The sequence below is a fragment of the Callorhinchus milii genome, unplaced genomic scaffold (assembly GCF_018977255.1).
Source record: "Callorhinchus milii isolate IMCB2004 unplaced genomic scaffold, IMCB_Cmil_1.0 Scaffold23, whole genome shotgun sequence".
Classification (NCBI taxonomy): Eukaryota; Metazoa; Chordata; class Chondrichthyes; order Chimaeriformes; family Callorhinchidae; genus Callorhinchus; species Callorhinchus milii.
In genome coordinates, this window is record NW_024704764.1 from 9,854,682 (window position 1) to 9,872,528 (window position 17,847).

General features: G+C 53.0%; 2 protein-coding genes across 2 annotated transcripts; one reads left to right on the plus strand and one right to left on the minus strand.

The window, feature by feature from the left end:
- Window positions 1–917: 917 nt before the first annotated feature.
- Window positions 918–12,940, minus strand: LOC103187732 (integrin beta-3). The gene is made up of 15 exons (XM_042343220.1): window positions 12,804–12,940; window positions 10,945–11,033; window positions 10,399–10,597; window positions 8,933–9,185; window positions 8,479–8,641; window positions 8,072–8,233; window positions 7,784–7,879; window positions 7,411–7,500; window positions 6,613–6,747; window positions 4,584–5,016; window positions 2,912–3,134; window positions 2,580–2,680; window positions 1,987–2,106; window positions 1,241–1,407; window positions 918–1,013 (listed from the first exon to the last, which is right to left on the minus strand). The coding sequence occupies exons 1-15, from the start codon at window positions 12,874–12,876 to the stop codon at window positions 942–944; spliced, it is 2,376 nt and encodes a 791-aa protein (XP_042199154.1). The 5' UTR covers window positions 12,877–12,940; the 3' UTR covers window positions 918–941.
- Window positions 12,941–15,585: 2,645 nt separating this feature from the next.
- Window positions 15,586–16,565, plus strand: LOC103187731 (reprimo-like protein). The gene has a single exon (XM_007907364.2). It carries the CDS (start codon window positions 15,842–15,844, stop codon window positions 16,169–16,171), a length of 330 nt encoding a protein of 109 aa, XP_007905555.1. The 5' UTR covers window positions 15,586–15,841; the 3' UTR covers window positions 16,172–16,565.
- Window positions 16,566–17,847: the final 1,282 nt, after the last annotated feature.

A 17,847-nucleotide genomic window follows, 5' to 3' on the forward strand; every position in this document is an offset into this window, starting at 1 on the left:
TATTGTTTTGGTTTTGGAGGGATTATTATTAGGCTCTGTGTGGAGTAAGGAAACTTGCCCAAGGTTTCGCCCTCTGCCTGGAATTGAACTCAGGTCTCTCACTTGACAAAGCGAGTGCTCTAACCACTGAGCTACAGGACTCCACAAGCTGTCAAGAATGTGCAAAACTGAAACCTTCACATGTACACAGACACACACACACAGACACAAACACAAGTGACACACACACACAGACACTCACACACACACACGGACACAAACACAAGACACACACACAGACACTCACACACACACAGACACAAACACAAGAGACACACACACACACACACAGACACTCACACACACACACAGACACTCACACACACACACACACACAAACACAAGACACACACACACAGACACTCTCACACACACACACAGACACAAACACAAGACACACACACAGACATACATGCAGACACACACGCAAGACACACACAGACACACACACCCACCCACAGACACTCACACACAGACAGACACACAAGACACACACCCACACAGACACTTACACACAGACACTCACACACACAGACACACACACAAGACACACACCCACACAGACACTTACACACACACACTCACACACACACAAGACACATACACAGTTTCACTTTCTAACCCTAATTTCTAATTCCCTGGAGACCTGGTGCTGACGCTGTACAAATGTCAGTCTCTCGGGGAGAAGAACTCATGTGTATTTGCTTCAGAGCTTAGACAACAAATATCGCTGAGCAGGGAGAGCGTGAGCACGATGATGCCGTGCGGTGAGAGAGGGACTACGGCTCAGTCAGACCCTCCCTCACCCCCCCCGCCCACCCCCCCAATAAACCACCAGAGCCATTCCCCGCACAGCAAAGCTCCCCCTCTCTCCCCCCGAGCCACGAGCTTCTCGTTCTCGTTCACTCCGCGTTCCCCTGGTACATGACGTTGGTGAATGTGGACACGGCTCCCTGGTACAGCGGGTTGTTAGCCTGAAACACAATGGAATTTAAAGGGTTAAACTTTATTTCCCACCCCCCCTCCCCTCTCGCTCCCCCGTCTCGCTCCCCCCTCGCGCCCCCTCCCCAAATCCCACCCTCTCTCTCCACTCCTCGCGCCCCCTCCCCAAACCCCAGCCCCTCTCTTCTCCCCCCTCATCCCCCAAACCCCAACCCCTCGTTCTCCCGCCCCTCTCCCCCCCCACTCCCCGTTCACTCACCGTCTCCCACTTGGCCTTGGCTCTCTCGGCCTCGAACTTGGTAAACTCCTTGCGGTCGTGCACGGTGATGAGCAGTTTCCAGATCAGGAGAGCAACAAGGCCTATCAACAAGATGGCTCCCATCCCAGACAGCAATGCCACCAGGATATCAGGCCCCGGGACACACTCTGTCACCACAGGAGGGTGGGGGGGAAAGGGGGAGGTTAGCGTCTCTCGAGGGGAAACGGGAACCTCCCGTCTCAGTCAGCGTTGACACAAGGCTTTGCCACACCCTCAACACCTCCAGTGATCAGATCACGACAGAGAGAGTTTCAGGGGCGGAAAGTTCTTCCGAACCTTCGCATTGCATTAAAAACGCATTAAACACTGCACGTGGGGTGGGCCATTAAACACTGCACGTGGGGTGGGCCATTAAACACTGCACGTGGGGTGGGCCATTAAACACTGCACGTGGGGTGGGCCATTAAACACTGCACGGTTACTTAAACAAGTCCCCAGAGTCCGGACCTCGGTTGAACACGATGCATATAACTATACCAATGATACTCAAATACAATAACAATCCTGGCGTTTGATACCGCGCCCGATCACACCTTCGAGCCGTCTCAAAGCGCTTCACGGGGACACTCTGCCGAAGGAACTGACTGTGTGTTTTTTGGTTGGTGGGAGAAACACGGAAGCCAATCGCCGCCGTTCAAACTGTGCCGACTGCGAGAGACGATTCGGACTCGAGAGAAAACACGAACCTGGCTCATTGACGACAGAGAGAACGGATTTGCCGTTGACCTCCTCGTGGTAACGGAAGCGCACGATGCAGTCGTTCTCGTCCTTGTAGCTGCAGACCACCCCGTCCGTCACCTCAGGGTCTAGAGAGAGCGAGCGAGAGAGAGACAGGGTAACAACACACGACATTTACACAGAGCCGTGCACGTCGGGAGGACGTCACAAGGCGCTTGACAGTTAGGGATTTGGACCCGAGCTGGGGGTTGGGATCGGGAGGGTGGGGGTTGGAGGGCAGGGAGGGTGGGGGCGTGGGGGGGAGGTTGACCGAAGGCGCGGCCGAAGAGGAGGGTCTTGAGACGGGCCTCGAAGGAGGCGAGAGAGGGAGCGAGGCAGAGGGTCTGTGGGATGGAGTTCCAAAGGGTGGGGTCAGAGAGGGTGAAGGACGTCTCAAGCCTCGTTAGCCTCTGCCCACTGTGCGCTGCATTAAAAGGCGCAGGGCCACGGAACTGGCCATTAACGTCAGGGGTGGGGAGGGGACCGGGGGGAGTTGGCGGGTAAACCCGGGGTTACAGACACGGCGACCATTTAGCTCCACGATGACCCCCCCCCCACTCACCGATGCTCTCCACCTTTCTGATCTCGTCTCTGCACACTCGGTCGCACGTGCCGTTGCTGTGAAGCTCCCCCATCTTGTACACTTTACACTCGATACAGCTCCTGCCACAGGGAGAGACCGTCTCACACACACGCGCACACACACGCACGCACGCGCACACACACGCGCGCACACACACACTCGCGCGCGCACACACACACACACGCGCGCACACACATGCACGCGCACACACACATCAGCCTTTGGCCAAGTTTTGTTTGGTTTAACATCTTCCCTTTCCCTCCTCTCCCCGAGAGAGAGAAGAGAGAGAAGAACGAGAGAGACAAACTCACTTCTTAAAGGTGCAGACGTCAGGGCAGGTGGGGCACTTTTCGCAGTGTTGTCCGTAGGCCCCCGGCTGGGTGCACACGCACTGCCCGCACTCGCAGTCACCGCGCCCGGTGCACACTAAGCCCCCGGGAGGGGAGCAGGCCTCTGTGAGGGAGCTGCAGTTACACAGGTCCCCGGTCCAGCCTTGGGCACAGCTACACTCACCGCACTGACACGCTCCGTTCCCTGCAAACACACGGCACAGACACGTCACAGCGCAATGAGGCTCCCTAACAGCCTCTCGCTCGCACGCGCACTCGCGCACGCACACACTCACACACGCACGCACTCACTCACACACGCACTCACGCACGCACTCACACACGCACTCACGCACGCACACACTCACACATGCACTCACACACGCACGCACTCACACACCCACTCACGCACACACACACTCACACATGCACGCACACACGCATGCACTCACACACCCATTCACGCACGCACACACTCACACACGCACTCACGCACGCACTCACTCCCCCCCACCCCCGTTTCTCCCCGTCTCTTCGCAAACCTGGTCTTAATAACAATAATAATAATCCTTGCATTTAATACAGCACTTTATCACGTCGCTTCCCAGCACATACTGTAAAGTGTAGTGACTGTGTATTTCGTGGGCGAAACGGGACAGCCGTGTCGTGGATTGAGTGACCCCCAAATTAGTATTAACGTGACAATGTGACACTACCCTCCCCAGCCCCTGCCACCCACCCCCCACCCCCCCACCCACCACCACACACACACACACACTCACACACTCACTGACTCAGTACATTGTGAAAGGAACAATTTCATAATTAGAGTCAGAGTAAGAGTCAGTTTCCAACAATCCTAACCCTGTGAGTCAGGGTTGGGGTCTCGATGCCCTGATTGTGGTCCCTCCCCACTGTCCTGGTCAGTGTCGTGAGTAAAGGCAGCGTCACACTGGGGTGATCCTTGTGCAATGCCTGTGATGAGCTGTGTGTCTGCCCCGGGCTGATAGTGAGGGTTTGGGTGTGAAGGAATGCGTGGGAGCAAAGCAGCAGCTTCCTCCCCCCCCCCACCCACCCCCACACCACTCATCAGCCTCACTGAGCATCCACAGGTGTCTGCGAACAGCTCGCACATCTAGCGCGTGTGCGTGTGTGTGTGTGTGAGTGTATCAGAGCGTGAGAGAGTGATGGTGTGTGAGTATCGGTGTGCGAGTGAGGGTGAGTTGTGTGTGACTTTGAATGTGTGTATGAGTGTATGTATGAGTGTATGTGTGTGTAGGTGTGAGAGTGTGTCTGCGAGTGTGTGTGAGTCTGAGTGAGTATGTATGAGACTTTGAGTGAGTGTGCGTGTGTATGAGTGTGTAAATGTGAGAGTATGTGTGTGAGGGTATGAGTGTGTAAGTGTGAGTGTGTGTGTGTTTGAGTGTATGAGTGTGTAAGTATGAGTGGGTGTGTTTGAGTGTCTGAGTGTGTGTGTTTGAGTGTATGAGTGTGTAAGTGTGAGTGTGTGTTGAGTGTATGAGTGTGTAAGTGTGAGTGTGTTGAGTGTATGAGTGTGTAAGTGTGAGTGTGTTGAGTGTATGAGGGTGTAAGTGCGTGAGTGAGAGTGTGAGTGAGCGTGAGAGTGAGTTAACCTCCGCAGCGCTGGACCTACCTGAGCACAGTTGGCCCTTGAAGTGGCCGCAGGAGAAGTCGTCGCACTCGCAGAAGGTTCCGGAAATGCGGCCCAAGTCGCTCCTGTGACACACGCACTGGCCGCAGATGCACTCTCCTCGGTCGCTGCAGAAGGGCTCGCCGCGGCTGGGGGCGCAGGTGTCCTCGGGGGTCAGGGAGATGTCGCTCTCGTCACACTCGCAGCGAGGCCCGAGTCTGCCCGGCAAACACCGACACACTCCGCACTCGTACGTGCCGGAGCCCTGGCTGCACCGAGAGCTGTTGGCCTCCGCCGCCCGCTCGCACTCGCACCCGCAGTCCAGGGTCACCGTCACGTGGAGAGTGTCCTTGAACCCCACCGGCTTCAGCGTGAAGCTCCTTTCCCCCCCGCCCGGCGGGCACTCCCTCGCCTCCACCCTCACCGTGAAGTTCACCTGATGATAACAACAACAGCAACAACAATAATAATATGGAACAAGACATAACATAGAATAATGATACACAGAATATTCATAACAACAATAATAATAATCGCAATGGATAATATTTATAATGATCATAAGAATAACGAGCCTTGCATTTGATATGACCTGATCGCTGGTCGCTGAGTGAGTGAGGAGCAGGAATCATAACAGACAAAACAAACAAACAAACAAAAGAACATAAGAATTAGGAGCAGGAGTCGGCCATTCGGCCCCTCGAGCCTGTGCCCCGCCATTCGGTAAGATCATGGCTGATCTCCTGCCCTAACTCTAATTACCTGCCCTATCCCCATATCTCCCAATCCCTCTATATTTTAAACATCTATCAGTCTCAGCCTTGAAGATGTTCGAGGACTGACATCGACAGCCTTCTGGGGGAGTGAATTCCATAAATTCACTGCCCTCTGAGTGAAGAAATGTTCCCTCAACTCTGTTCTAAAAGGCTGACCCTTAATTTTCAGACTGTGACCCCTGGTTATAGATTCTCCCACCGGGGAAACAGACGGTCAGTGTCTACTTTATCAGCCCTTTAAGAATCTTATATGTTTCAATACGATCCCCCTAATTCTTCTGTAAGAAAATTTGAAACATGATGGAGAATGGAATAATAATAATAATCATGAAGCATCCTCTGCGTGAAGATGTTCCTCCCAAACTCCCCACTAGATCTGCCACCAGCCATCCCATTCTAGTAACGGACTGACCAACGATTGGAAACCCATTTGATACCGCGCCTGATCACGCCTTTCAGACGTCTCAAAGCGCTTCACAAAATATACTGTAAAGTGAATTGACTGTATAGTTTGTGAGGTGAAGGGACTGTTGGATGGAGCTCCAGAGGATGGGGGCAGAGAGTCTTAAGGCACCGATGGTAGAGAGGGCGGGGCGGGGGACGTGGAGCAGGCCGGAGCCCGCTGAGCGGAGGGAGCGGGCGGATTAATCACCAAACAACCTCTACGACCCACACCACGGGGGAGAGGGGGGGGGAACGGTGGGATTAACGCTGAGATCACCGGACACGATGGCCAGGAAGCCGGAAGCACCGACAACAAGGCACATGGAGCAACCGTCGGGCTCCGGGGTAAGGCATTACGGTTGGGAAAGGTTAGGATCGGAATGCCTGGGCGTGCGAGGAGATAATGTCAGACGCGCCTCCACTTGTCTCCATCCTGTACCACCGCACTACATGGGTGTTTTTATACCTGTACAGACGCACACACCACTGACCCAGACAGGCACTCACACACACACACACACTTGCGCGCACATCACATACACTCACAACATGCTCATATACACACACACACACAAACACTCACATCAACACATACTCACACGTACACACACGCGCACACACAGCTGGGAAATTCCTGATTAAACCTTGGCTCAAAGACAAGCTGCTGTGTCACACACGTCAGGAAGAGCGACATTGTACAAAAGGGACTGCGTACACGAACTCCGCGGACACCGACCTGCCCCCCCCCCCCTTCCCCCGTGCCCCCCCCACACCGTGTACACCGCACAGCGCCGAGTCTCCCACGCTCTCACCGTGTCCCCGATGTGGAGGCCGGAGCAGAATTTCTGTCCGGGGATGGGGTCCTGGTTCAGACAGGAGGCGCTGAAGCTCAGAGCCAGCTCCGGGGGGAGCTCCCGTGTCTCCAGCTCTATCCTCGAGCGGATTTTCTACCGAAAGGTGCCCCCCACCCCAAAAAAAAGAAACAAGCAATGAGAAGCCAGCAAATGGGTGGATTCCATTCCATCCCTTACCTCACCTCACGCTCACGGCTGTTTATAATAATATAATAATAATAATAATAATGCTTGCATTTGATACAGCGCCTTATCGCATCATCGAGACGTCTCAAAGCCCTTCACAGAACAGACTGTAAAACACACGTTGATTGACTGCGTATTTTGTGGGTGAAATGCGGCCGCAAAGTGTCCCCCCAAACACTCGTCGATTGAGTGACCGCATTGTTAATCTCATTTTTTTTTTTGGAGGGATCGTTACCCCTGGAAAGCCATCCACCGATCGACCAACAACCGGGTTCCTGGGTAAACAGTGGCGCGCGCGTGTGCGTGCGCGCGTGTGTGTGCATGTGCGCGCATATGTGCGTGTGCGCGTGTGTGTGTGCACGTGCGTGTGTGTGGAGTAAGGAAACTTGGTTAAGGTTTCTCCCCGACCCGGGAATCGAACCCGTGTCCTCTGGCTTGCGAAGCGAGCGCGCTAACTGCCTCGTACGTAGCACGCAGGGACAGTCACTACTTCCGGGCAGCGGTCTGCCTGCGAGGAGCCGGGGTGGGGGGGGGGCATGTGGGTGGGACGCTCTGCCAGACTCGGCTCACCCGGTAGGCCTCCACGATCAGCTCCAGGACATTGCTGGAATCCTTGGACAGAACTCCCACTGTGGTGCCTGGTATCAGACTGCTGTAACTCTGTGAGACACACACAAGACCTCCAACGTCAACTAAACACTGAGCCTTCAGCCCTCTCTACCCCCCCACCCCACACCCCCCCACCCTCTGGGAATCCATCCACCTCACCCCTCCACCTTCCCTTGCCTCCTTCAAGGCCCAGCTCAAGACCGTCCTCTTCGACCGCACCTTCGGTCATCTTCCACCCTCCACCACCACCCACCCCCACTCCCAGCCACCCGCCCACCCCTCCCCCTCCCGCCATCCATCCCTCGCGATGCACCGTAATCGAGTCACTCTTCACCTCGTACAGTTTAGACACCCCGTGCGTCACAGCGAAGATCAGGTTAATGTTGTTTTCTGACAGCTTCTCGGACACTTGGGCCAGAGTGGGGTAATCCTGCCCCGGGAACGAGGGAGTGTGTGAGAGGGAGAGAGACAGAGAGAGAGACAGAGATAGAGATTAGGCTCTGCTTCTGAGAAGCACCGAATCCCCTTGAATAGCCTCCCTCCCCCCCCACAACCCACCCCACACAGCAACTCCCCAACCCACCCCGCGCATCGGCCCCCACCCCGTGGCCACGGTACCCACCAGGCGGCCGGTGGCGTTGTACAGGTTGTCGGGCCCCACGTGGCACTGCCCATCGTGAGGCTCTGTCAAGCCGCCCATCTTCCCGTCCATCGCAAAGTGAGAGGTGGCGTCTGTGGTGAACACCAGCAGGTGTGAGGCATCTTTACGCCAACCGATCACCTCCTGGGGACGATAGAGGTTTATTACAATCCTTTATATGTCTTCCTCCCACCCCCTCCTTCCTCCCTCGCTCTTCCCTTCCTCCCACCCTCTCCTTCCTCCCTCGCTCTTCCCTTCCTCCCACCCTCTCCTTCCTTCCTCGCTCTTCCTTTCCTCCCACCCTCTCCTTCCTCCCTCGCTCTTCCCTTCCTCCTACGCCTCAGCACCAACACCACGGTCTCCGGCTGGGACATTCGCACCTCACTCACCTGACACACAGAGGCCTGCAGGATGGCGTCCATCCCTCCCTCAGGAGAGTCGACATTCCTGGAGACGATCTGCTTCTTCACCTCCTCATTGAACCTCTGCACTTCCTTCGTCAGCGTCAACACGTGCTTAAACCCGAACACAGGCAAGCAGGTGCTTTGTAACCTTCAGCAACGACAATCACAAGCACAGCTTGTCTCAAGGGTCTCTCACTCTCTCTCTCGTTCGAGACGTCTCAAAAACGCTTCTCGGGATATACCGTAAAGTGTAGTGACTGTGTATTTTGTGGGCGAAATGCGGCAGACGATTGCGCACAGTAGCGACCCTGCAAACAGTCGAGGATTGTGGCTTTGTTCACACCCAAACTCGGGGGCCCCTGAGTCCTGCAATACTGGGGAACCCCCCCCTCCCCTCCCCCCGCCTCTCCCCGTTACACCCGGGGCTCGCATCACTTACAAGGAGCACGGGTTGCGGATAGCCTCCTCTGACGCCATGTAGATGTAGGGAGAGATGGGCTTGTCCACAAAGGCCCCGAAGCCCAGCTTCAGGTTGCTGGTGATCTTGGCCAACTCGCTGGCCAGGAGGGAGCCCAGGTGTTGGATGTTACTCAAGTCGTCATCCATGGAGAGCGAGAGATCCATCAGGTAATAGATATCCATCGGGTAATCCTCCACCTGCCTGATCTGCACCGTGAAGGACTTGGAATCCCCTGCCAGACATCAACAACAACACAGTTACACAGCACCTTTTGCGTCAGCTGGGGGGGGGGATTAGGGAGAGTAGGGGTAGGAGGGCGAGGTTGAAGAGGAGGGTCTTGAACGAGGTCAGGAGGGGGGGTTGGGGGACGAGGCGGAGGGACTGTGGGACACACTCGCATGGCAAGTGATAGCTTCATTGTGTGAGCGTGTCAGCCTGTGCATATCTCACTTCACCAGACAGTGTTCCCCGCTATCTACTATCTACTTCACTACCAGAAATGTGTATGTGGTTTTCCCGTTTCCTGGACGGCGATATTTATAAAATAAATTTCTGCTTATAGGCGGTTTCTACCCAAACCCACCGAGCGAGGACTGATCAGGGCAGACAGATCGGGAAACTATATTTGAGGGTATACACACAGTGCAGGACACAGAGCTTGGGATAGTGTGTGTTGTCCCTCTGCCTGAGCGGGGGACGTTGTTCTGTATCTTGTACACATTTTCTTGGTGTTTCCTGCTGAAGACAATCTCACTGTGCACGGGTTTACGCAATCAGACACTTTTAGCCCATCGGGCCTGTAATTCTTCAATTCTTGATGCAGCGCCTCATCGCGTCATTAAGACGTCTCAAAGCGCTTCGCAGGATATGCTGTAAAGTGGAGTGACTGTATATTTTGTGGGTGAAATGCCAATAGCACAAATCAGCGTCCCACAAACAGCTGTGGATTGAGTGACCCAAAGTTTTTGTTTGAAGGGATTATTACCCCCGGAAAGCGATCCACCAATCAACTAACAACCGGGTTCCTACTTACTGCTGGTAAACAGAGGCCTGTGTGTGTGTGTGTGGAGTAAGGAAACTTGCCCAATGTTTTGCCCTGACCTGCCCGGGAATCGAACCCGGGTCCTCTCACTTGCAAGGCGAGGGCTCTAACCACTGAGCACATGAGTACATGAGCGGTCACTGAGCTGGCTGGCAGCTGGACGAGGGCTGGGCTGGGGGCTGGGCTGGGGGAGGGCTGGGCTGGGAGCTGGGTGAGACCTGGGTTGGGCTGGGAGCTGGGCAAGGGCTGGGCTGGGGGCTGGGAGCTGGGCTGGGGGCTGGGCAAGGGCTGGGCTGGGGGCTGGGGGCTGGGCGAGGGCTGGGGGCTGGGCGAGGGCTGGGGGCTGGGCGAGGGCTGGGGGCTGTGCGAGGGCTGGGCTGGGGGCTGGGCTGGTTATCCATACCTCTCCGCAGTTTCAGGGCTATCTCCTGGGGCGCGAGCTGCACAAACTGTTGGCCGTCTTGACTCGAGGTCTCTTCGCTGAGAGGGTCGTTGCGCTGAATGGTGATGGAGCTTTGGGGGAATTCAATGAATTCCTTCCCGCAATTCTTTTCCACTAAGTTCTGCTCCAGGTCACAGCGAATGGCCGCAGCTCCGAAATCCTGAAATCCAATCCCAAAACCCCTTCATTCTCCTGAGGGAGGGCGAGTGGGTGTAGTATAATCCTGGCATTCGGCGCAGCGCTCCATCCCGTCATCGAGACGTCTCAAAGCGCCTCACGGGACGCACTGTAAAGTGTAGTGACTGCGGGTTTTGTCGGGCCGAACGTGGCAGCCAATTGCGCACGGCAGCCGTCAATTTTTTTTTCTCGAAGAGGAAAGGCGCAGGATAGCAGCCCGGGGTGAGCGTTCACCATTATCCCACACCCCCGGCTCCCACCCCCCCCCCACCCCACCCCACCCCACCCACACACCCACACACAATCTCTGCTGCCCACGTCCGCTCTTACCTCCTGGGAGCACCAAGCACAGCTCGGCTCGATCTGCAGACACTCGAAGCACGAGCTCGCACCTCGCGCAGCACACATGTTGTCACTTCCTGAGTCAAACAGCGAGAGCTGGTGTTAGAGACTAAATCCCCGGTCAGCAACGCCCCCCCCCCACCCTCCCTCACCCCCCACCCTCCCTCACCGGTGCCGGCCGACGACAGCGACAACAACAACGCTGGCTTTTAATCCAACCCCCCGAGAGCGACTAAGCATCTCAAAGAGCTTGCTTCGCTTCGCATTGGATTTTGCTGTCAAGCGTAGTGACCGTGTAATTGCAGGCAAACCCGCACAGCCTGAAGAGAATGAGCCATTTACGAAGTCCCGCAGGGCAGTGGTTAACACCGCTCGCCTCACAAGCGAGAGGACCCCGGTTCGATTCCCGGGTGGGACGAAACCTTAGGCAAGTTTCCTTACTCCACACACACACACACACACACACACACACACACCCTCCACCGTTTACGTAACAGTCAGTAGGAACCCGGTTACCTGGTTGTTAGTCGATTAGCGGATCGCTTTACGTGAATAATGTTTTTAAAAAATTGATCACTCGATCTACGACTGAGCGGGGACGCTGCTGTGCGCAATTGGCTGCTGCGTTTCACCCACAAATACAGTCACTCCACTCCACTCCACGACGTGATAAGGCACTATATCAAATGCAAGGATAATTACTGGTATTATTGTTATTAGCACCAGACAGGGCTGGTCAATCTTTCGCGATTGTGGATCTGTGGCCAACTGAGTGTAAGCCTGGCTGGATGGAGCTCAGATCAAGCAGACTTTTGTGGAACAAAAGCAGGGGACGAGAGGCTGAGGTTTCGCCTCGTGTTTGACGGCATTTTTTCTGTCCCAACTTCCCTGCAGGGTACTGATTCCTGTTTCCAGACAAGCCACAGCCTGCCTTCGCTCTGAGCCAGCCTCACGCACACGGCTTCTGGCTTCAGAGCTCGGTCACCACTTAGTGTAAACAGAGTAAGTCGTAGCTCCGGAACCACAGCGGGATTAGCACTGACATGAACGTAAGAACATAACATATAAGAACATAAGAAATACAAGACAAAAAAAAGAGACCAAAGTCCATCTTGTTCGCCTTCCACCTTCCTGGCGGTCGGTCGCAGGCACATGTGTCCTGAACTACCTATGTATTGTACAAGGGTCGTTCTGACGAAGGGTCGTGGACCCGAAACGTCGACTGACTTTCCTTTCTCCATAGAGATGCTGCCTGACCCGCTGAGCGCTCACAGCCACGTCTGTTTTTGTTACCTATGTACTACTGTATCCCATCGTGACACGACCTGAAACAAAACCGATCTGATCTGCGTTTGAAGGAATTTCCTGCTTGAACCTATCCGCTCCCCTGTGCACACTCTGCCTCGTCTCCGAATGTAGTGTCACTGAACCCCAGCCCAGCCCTGGAGAGTCAGCCTGGACTGGGAGCTCAAAGCCCTGACGTGGGACTATGAAACCGCAACCTTCTGTCTCAGAAGCGAGACCGGCTACCAAGTGAGCCAGGCTGCCCGCTCGCTTCTCTCGCTCCGTTACTCTACACGCTGCACAGCAACAACAACTTGTATTTGCGCAGTGTGCCTCACCCACGGTTGCGCCCCAGAGGGCTCAACAGTCACGGAGGCACGATGCCGGGCTGGGCGGAGGTGAACGTAGGCACGGGTCAAAGAGGAAGGGCTTCGGGCGCGACCCCCGAAGAAGGAGGCAAGGCGGAGGAGGGAGAGCGGGAGTGTTCCAGGGTTTGGAAGAGTGTCCAGTCCTGGGATAAAGTGAAACTCAGCCCCCAACGCAGACACTGACACTTAACTTACCCCGCACTGCGGCAGCCGACAAGGCAACGAGCAGCACAAGCCGCCCGAGGTCGGGCAGCCTGACAGCTTCCATCACAGAGCAGAGGGCGAGAGAGGGCGAGAGGAGCCAGGAGTCGGACACACACACAGCAACACACCCGAGGAGTCACTGAGACACTGACAGCGTCTGACGCACACACACACCCACACAGTCACTCACAGTGAGAGAGTCCCGACTCCCCAACGCCGCCTGCTGTCCGCAACCGGCAGCACAATCGCTTCCACCCGGTCACTCACAGCCACTTACACACTCACAGATGCTTGCACACTCCCTCACAGCTACTCACACACACTCACTCACACACTCACTCACAGCTACTCACACACACACACACTCATTCACAGCTACACATTTTGCACACCGATTCACAGCTCCTGACACACTCGCACAGCCCACTTGCACAGGAATATGTTGGTGACAGTGAAAGAGTCCTGTAGCTCAGTGGTCAGAGCACTCGCTTTGTAAGTGAGAGACCTGAGTTCAATTCCAGGCAGAGGGCCAAACCTCGGACAAGTTTCCTTACTCCACACAGAGCCTAATAATAATCCCTCCAAAACCCAAAACAATAATAAATTGGTCATTTTTAATCTACGACTGTTTGTGGGACATTGCTGTGCGCAATTGGCCGCCGCGTTCGCCCACAAATATACAGTCAATTCACTTTACAGTGTGTTCTGTGAAGCGCTTTGGGACGTCCTCCCCACGTGAAAAGCGCTATATCAAATGCGAGGATTATTATTATAAAGAGAAAATAGGAACTTGAGGTCAGGAGTGCTTTCAGTGTGTGATAGCAGAGCTCAGGCGGTGCCGGGGGAGCTGACATGAGCAGCAGCTGTGCTTTCAATTGGCCGCGGGGTGGGGCTTGGGTTTGGGCCAGAGAACAGGGCAGAGAGATTCAGACCCTCACCCCGACCCAAGTGGTCCTCTGCCATTACCCGTGAAGTCCACTGGAGGGCGCTGCGGTCCACGAATCTGAGCTGCGGTCCCCAGGTGAACGCTGCAGAGCCCCATCGGGGCGATTACCCTAACCCTGAGCATCCCTTCCCGGTCACACACACACACACACACACACACACACACACACCTGGTGACATTCCGCACCCTCCGCGTGGCCTTCAGGGACTGCTGCTGAGGTCTCAGTAAGCGGTTGAGGCGTTTTAGCATCAGCGTCGAGAAGGTCCGGCTATCGAGGGATACTGGGCAAGGGCGGGTTATTTGGACTGGAGGTACAGATCAGCCATGGCGAATGCATGGCGGAACAGGCTCGAGGGGCTGAATGGCCTCTACATCTCTAATGGCGGCTGAGTGAGACTCTCAAACAGACATCAGGGCTGCCCTACCAACCCTTTCCCTCCACCCACGCGCCCCCAAAACTTCCCCACGTTTAAACGCTCAGCCCAAGCTGATGCTCCATTGCGTTTTCAGATGAGACATTAAACAGAGGTCCTGTCCTGCCTGTTCCCCGAACACTTTAATATCCTGCAACACAAAATATACAGTCAATTCACTTTACAGTATCTTCTGTGAAGCGCTTTGAGACGTCTTGAAGATGTGATCCGGCGCTGTATCAAATGCAAGGATTATTTATTATTAACAACAACAAATTGACATTGATATATATATATATATATATATATAGCGCCTTTCACGTCAAAAGATCTCCCTAAACAGTACAGAAATCTGCTCCAGGGACAATTGAGAAACACCATAACTTGTCTCTGTTTCTGGGCGTCGCCTCTCAGATTTTAATATAATTTTAAGGAGTTTTTTTTGTGTGTATGTTTTTAAAAAATTGCTTTGGAGCATTAATGTATTTTTAATTTGGTGTCCATTCACCCAACAGATGTGAGGTTCTCACTAGTTTACCCCCACCACTAATTTTTTTTTATTGGAAGCATGTTTTGATATGGGAAGAGAAGGGTGAGGACTGAATTTATAACTATTATAATGTCGTGTTATTATGTTACATAAAAGAAAGCATCTATTTGCATTGCTGTGACTGAGTGAAAGTGAGATGAGGAGAGATTAGCTGTTTACACTCCCTGCTCTGTGAGTGTTTCCATGTGATGAGATTGAGGAGAGGAGAGACAGAGAGAGAGAAAGACCAGGGGATGGATATTGGTGATGTGGAAGAATGTATTGTGTGTGTGTGTGAGGGGGTGAGGGGTTGGGGGTGGGGTGGGGGTTGTAAATAAGGTAAATGAATGATATTTTAAAATTAAAACAAATTGAGGGTGTTTTTTTTCCGAGATATTTTAAAAAGAAATTAAAAGATTTAATGATGAAAGTGGTCCATTTTTCTGGTGTGTGATCTTCCTCTCTGTTCTATTGCTGTGTGTGTGTGTGTGTGTGTGTTTCTCTCTCTCTCTCTCTCTTCCTCCTGTTGGTTGGCTCCAGGGGTTTGGTTTATAAGCCACGCAGTGAGTCTCGGCAATGGACAAAAGTCTCGAGGAAGAGAGAGAGAGAAGATTTTCTTTGAGTAGGAGGAGAGAGAGAGGAGAGAGAGAGAGAGGGGGGGGGGGAGGAAGGAGGAGAGAGTGAGTGAGAGAGCAATAAAATAAATCAAGGGAAAAAGAAGGAGACAGAGAAAGAGACAGAGGAAGAAAGAAAAAAAGAAAGAAAGAAAGAAAGAAAGAAAGAAAGAAAGAAAGAAAGAAAGAAAGAAAGAAAGAAAGAAAGAAAGAAAGAAAGAAAGAAAGAAAGAAAGAAAGAAAGAAAGAAAGAAAGAAAGAAAGAAAGACAGAGAGAGAGAGCATCACCTGTTGGGATGTGAGTGCAGATCTCGACTGAATCATGAAATCTTCACCTCTGTGAAGAATGTGACTCCACCAACACTCGAACTGAGAGAAACATCATCCATCGCCTTTTGTTGAATTCTTCCAATTTATCTGAAGGGGTAAAATTCCTTAATACTTCACAGGGGATTTCTGTTCTGTTGGGATTTTTTGTTTGGTTTGTTTGTTTGTTTGTTTGTTGGGGTTGGGACTTTGGGAAGAAGATGAATTCTACTTTCTTCAACCAGACTATGATGGACGAAGGTCTTTACGCCAGCAGGAGCCCCGACCTGGGGATGGTGTTGGGTTGCTGTAACCAAACTGCCTCTGTGGTGTCTGATGGCTCTCTGAACACGAGCCAAGACGAACAGAAACTCTTCATCATGCGGGTGGTGCAGATCGCGGTGCTCTGCGTCCTCTCCCTGACTGTCATCTTTGGCATCTTCTTCTTGGGCTGCAACCTCATGATCAAGTCTGAGAGCATGATCAACTTCCTGGTCAAGGACAGGAGACCCTCTAAGGACGTGGAGGCTGTGATTGTGGGCTTGTATTAGGCGGGGAACACGCTCTCTTCTCCCGACCCACCATTGCCCGTCCACAAGACGCTTTGTACCTTCTCTTGGCGGCATCAGGGGACCCCCCCCACCACCCCCACCTCCCAGCTGCCCAGCCCCTCATCCCCAAGTTGGGAGCCACTCATCTCCAGGGGGCTTTGGGGGCTGTTATTACCGCTTGTCCAACCGCCGAGGAGGAGGAGGAGGAGGAGAAGGAAGAGAGAAACGACTGGAAGAGGGAAGAGAGACAGAGAGAGAGAGAGAGAGGAAGTGTGTGAGAAAAAGTTCCTAGAATTGGGAATGGAATGGGATGGGATGGGAGGCTGTTGGGACGGAGTCTATATTGGCGGGTTGACTTGAACTGAACTTGTTGCCCTTTGCATGCGAGTGAGAGTGAGTGAATGAGTGAGTGAGTGAGTGAGTGAGTGAGTGTGAGTGAGTGAGTGAGTGAGTGAGAGAGAGAGAGAGAGAGAGAGAGAGAGAATGAGGGTAAGGCTGACAATAAAGGCTTTTTTTTTGTTGTCGTTTGCATGAAAACACAAAACACACCCCCAAAAAATGTGTGTGTGTGTGTGTAAAATATATATATATACTGTTGACGACTGGGAACTGGGAGAAGCGTTTGGATTCCTTTTCGGAAGAACCCTAGGAAAGGGAGAGGGGAGGAGTGGGGTGGGGGGAGACACAGGGAAAGAGAGGGGGAGAGATTGGAGAGGTTGGGATGGCGGGTGATAATATAATGCATGTGCAGAAATAACCTGCAAACTAACCAGCTGTGATGTCCATCAAAGCGAGTGTAATGTATAAAGACAGAGAGAGACTTGTTTTTGTAACTTATCTGCTGTAAAGTGTGGTTTCTATGGCATGTGAACCACTCTTGAGCTCCAATACCAGCGTTGGGTTTGTGGTTTGTGTTGTGTTGTTGATAACTGAGCCCCCACCTCGGTGGGAGCTTTCCCTCCATCCCCTCTCCCCACCCACCCACCCACCCCAACCCCAAGTAATGTCATGTCCTGCGTCCCGTCCCTGTACCGACCAACCAACCAACCAACAAACCAACCTACGTGGGTCTTGATTTGAAAGTAAAAATAATGCAAATCTGTCTGCGAGTTTTCGTTATTTTTTTTGTTAAAAATGATGAGTTGTATTTTGGAAGGAAAAAATCAATCAATCAATCAATGAATCAATCAATTAATCAATCGTTTTTACTTGAAATACACCAATGCTCCTTATCCCGGCTATTCCTGTCAGTCACACAGCCCGATTTATTTCTGTTTATTGCATCGTATAAGATTGAATTTGTTTTGTTTTAAAGGAGAAACGCACGCGGCTTTGACAGGAGCGCGGGGAATATTATTATCCTAAAGAGTAATTTAGTTTCTCACTGAAACTCGATTATTCAGCAGTCAGCGTCTCTCTGTCTCTCCCGCAGCCACACAGCACATCAAATGCTCTGTTATATGATTATACACCCCCTTCCTTCCCCCCCAGCCCATTACTGCCTCAGGCATTGATGTGGAACCTGTAATAATAACAACAATAATAATCCTTGCTTTTGATACAGCGCCTTATCACGTCATTGAGACGTCTCAAAGCGCTTCACGGACTTTACTTTAAAGTCGAGTGACTGCGTATTTTGTGGTTTAAATCACTCAAAACTCAAGCCACGACTGTCT

Bases quoted from the DNA above. Each gene is read 5' to 3' on its own strand.
- LOC103187732 (XM_042343220.1), bottom strand. From the start codon at position 12,876: ATGGAAGCTGTCAGGCTGCCCGACCTCGGGCGGCTTGTGCTGCTCGTT. The intron at 2,681-2,911 runs GTGAGTTTGTCT...TCCCTGTGGCAG, and splicing joins GACGTCTGCACCTTTAAGAA to GAGCTGTATCGAGTGTAAAG. The intron at 1,408-1,986 runs GTTCGTGTTTTC...CTGTGGTGACAG, and splicing joins CTCTGTCGTCAATGAGCCAG to AGTGTGTCCCGGGGCCTGAT.
- LOC103187731 (XM_007907364.2), top strand. From the start codon at position 15,842: ATGAATTCTACTTTCTTCAACCAGACTATGATGGACGAAGGTCTTTAC.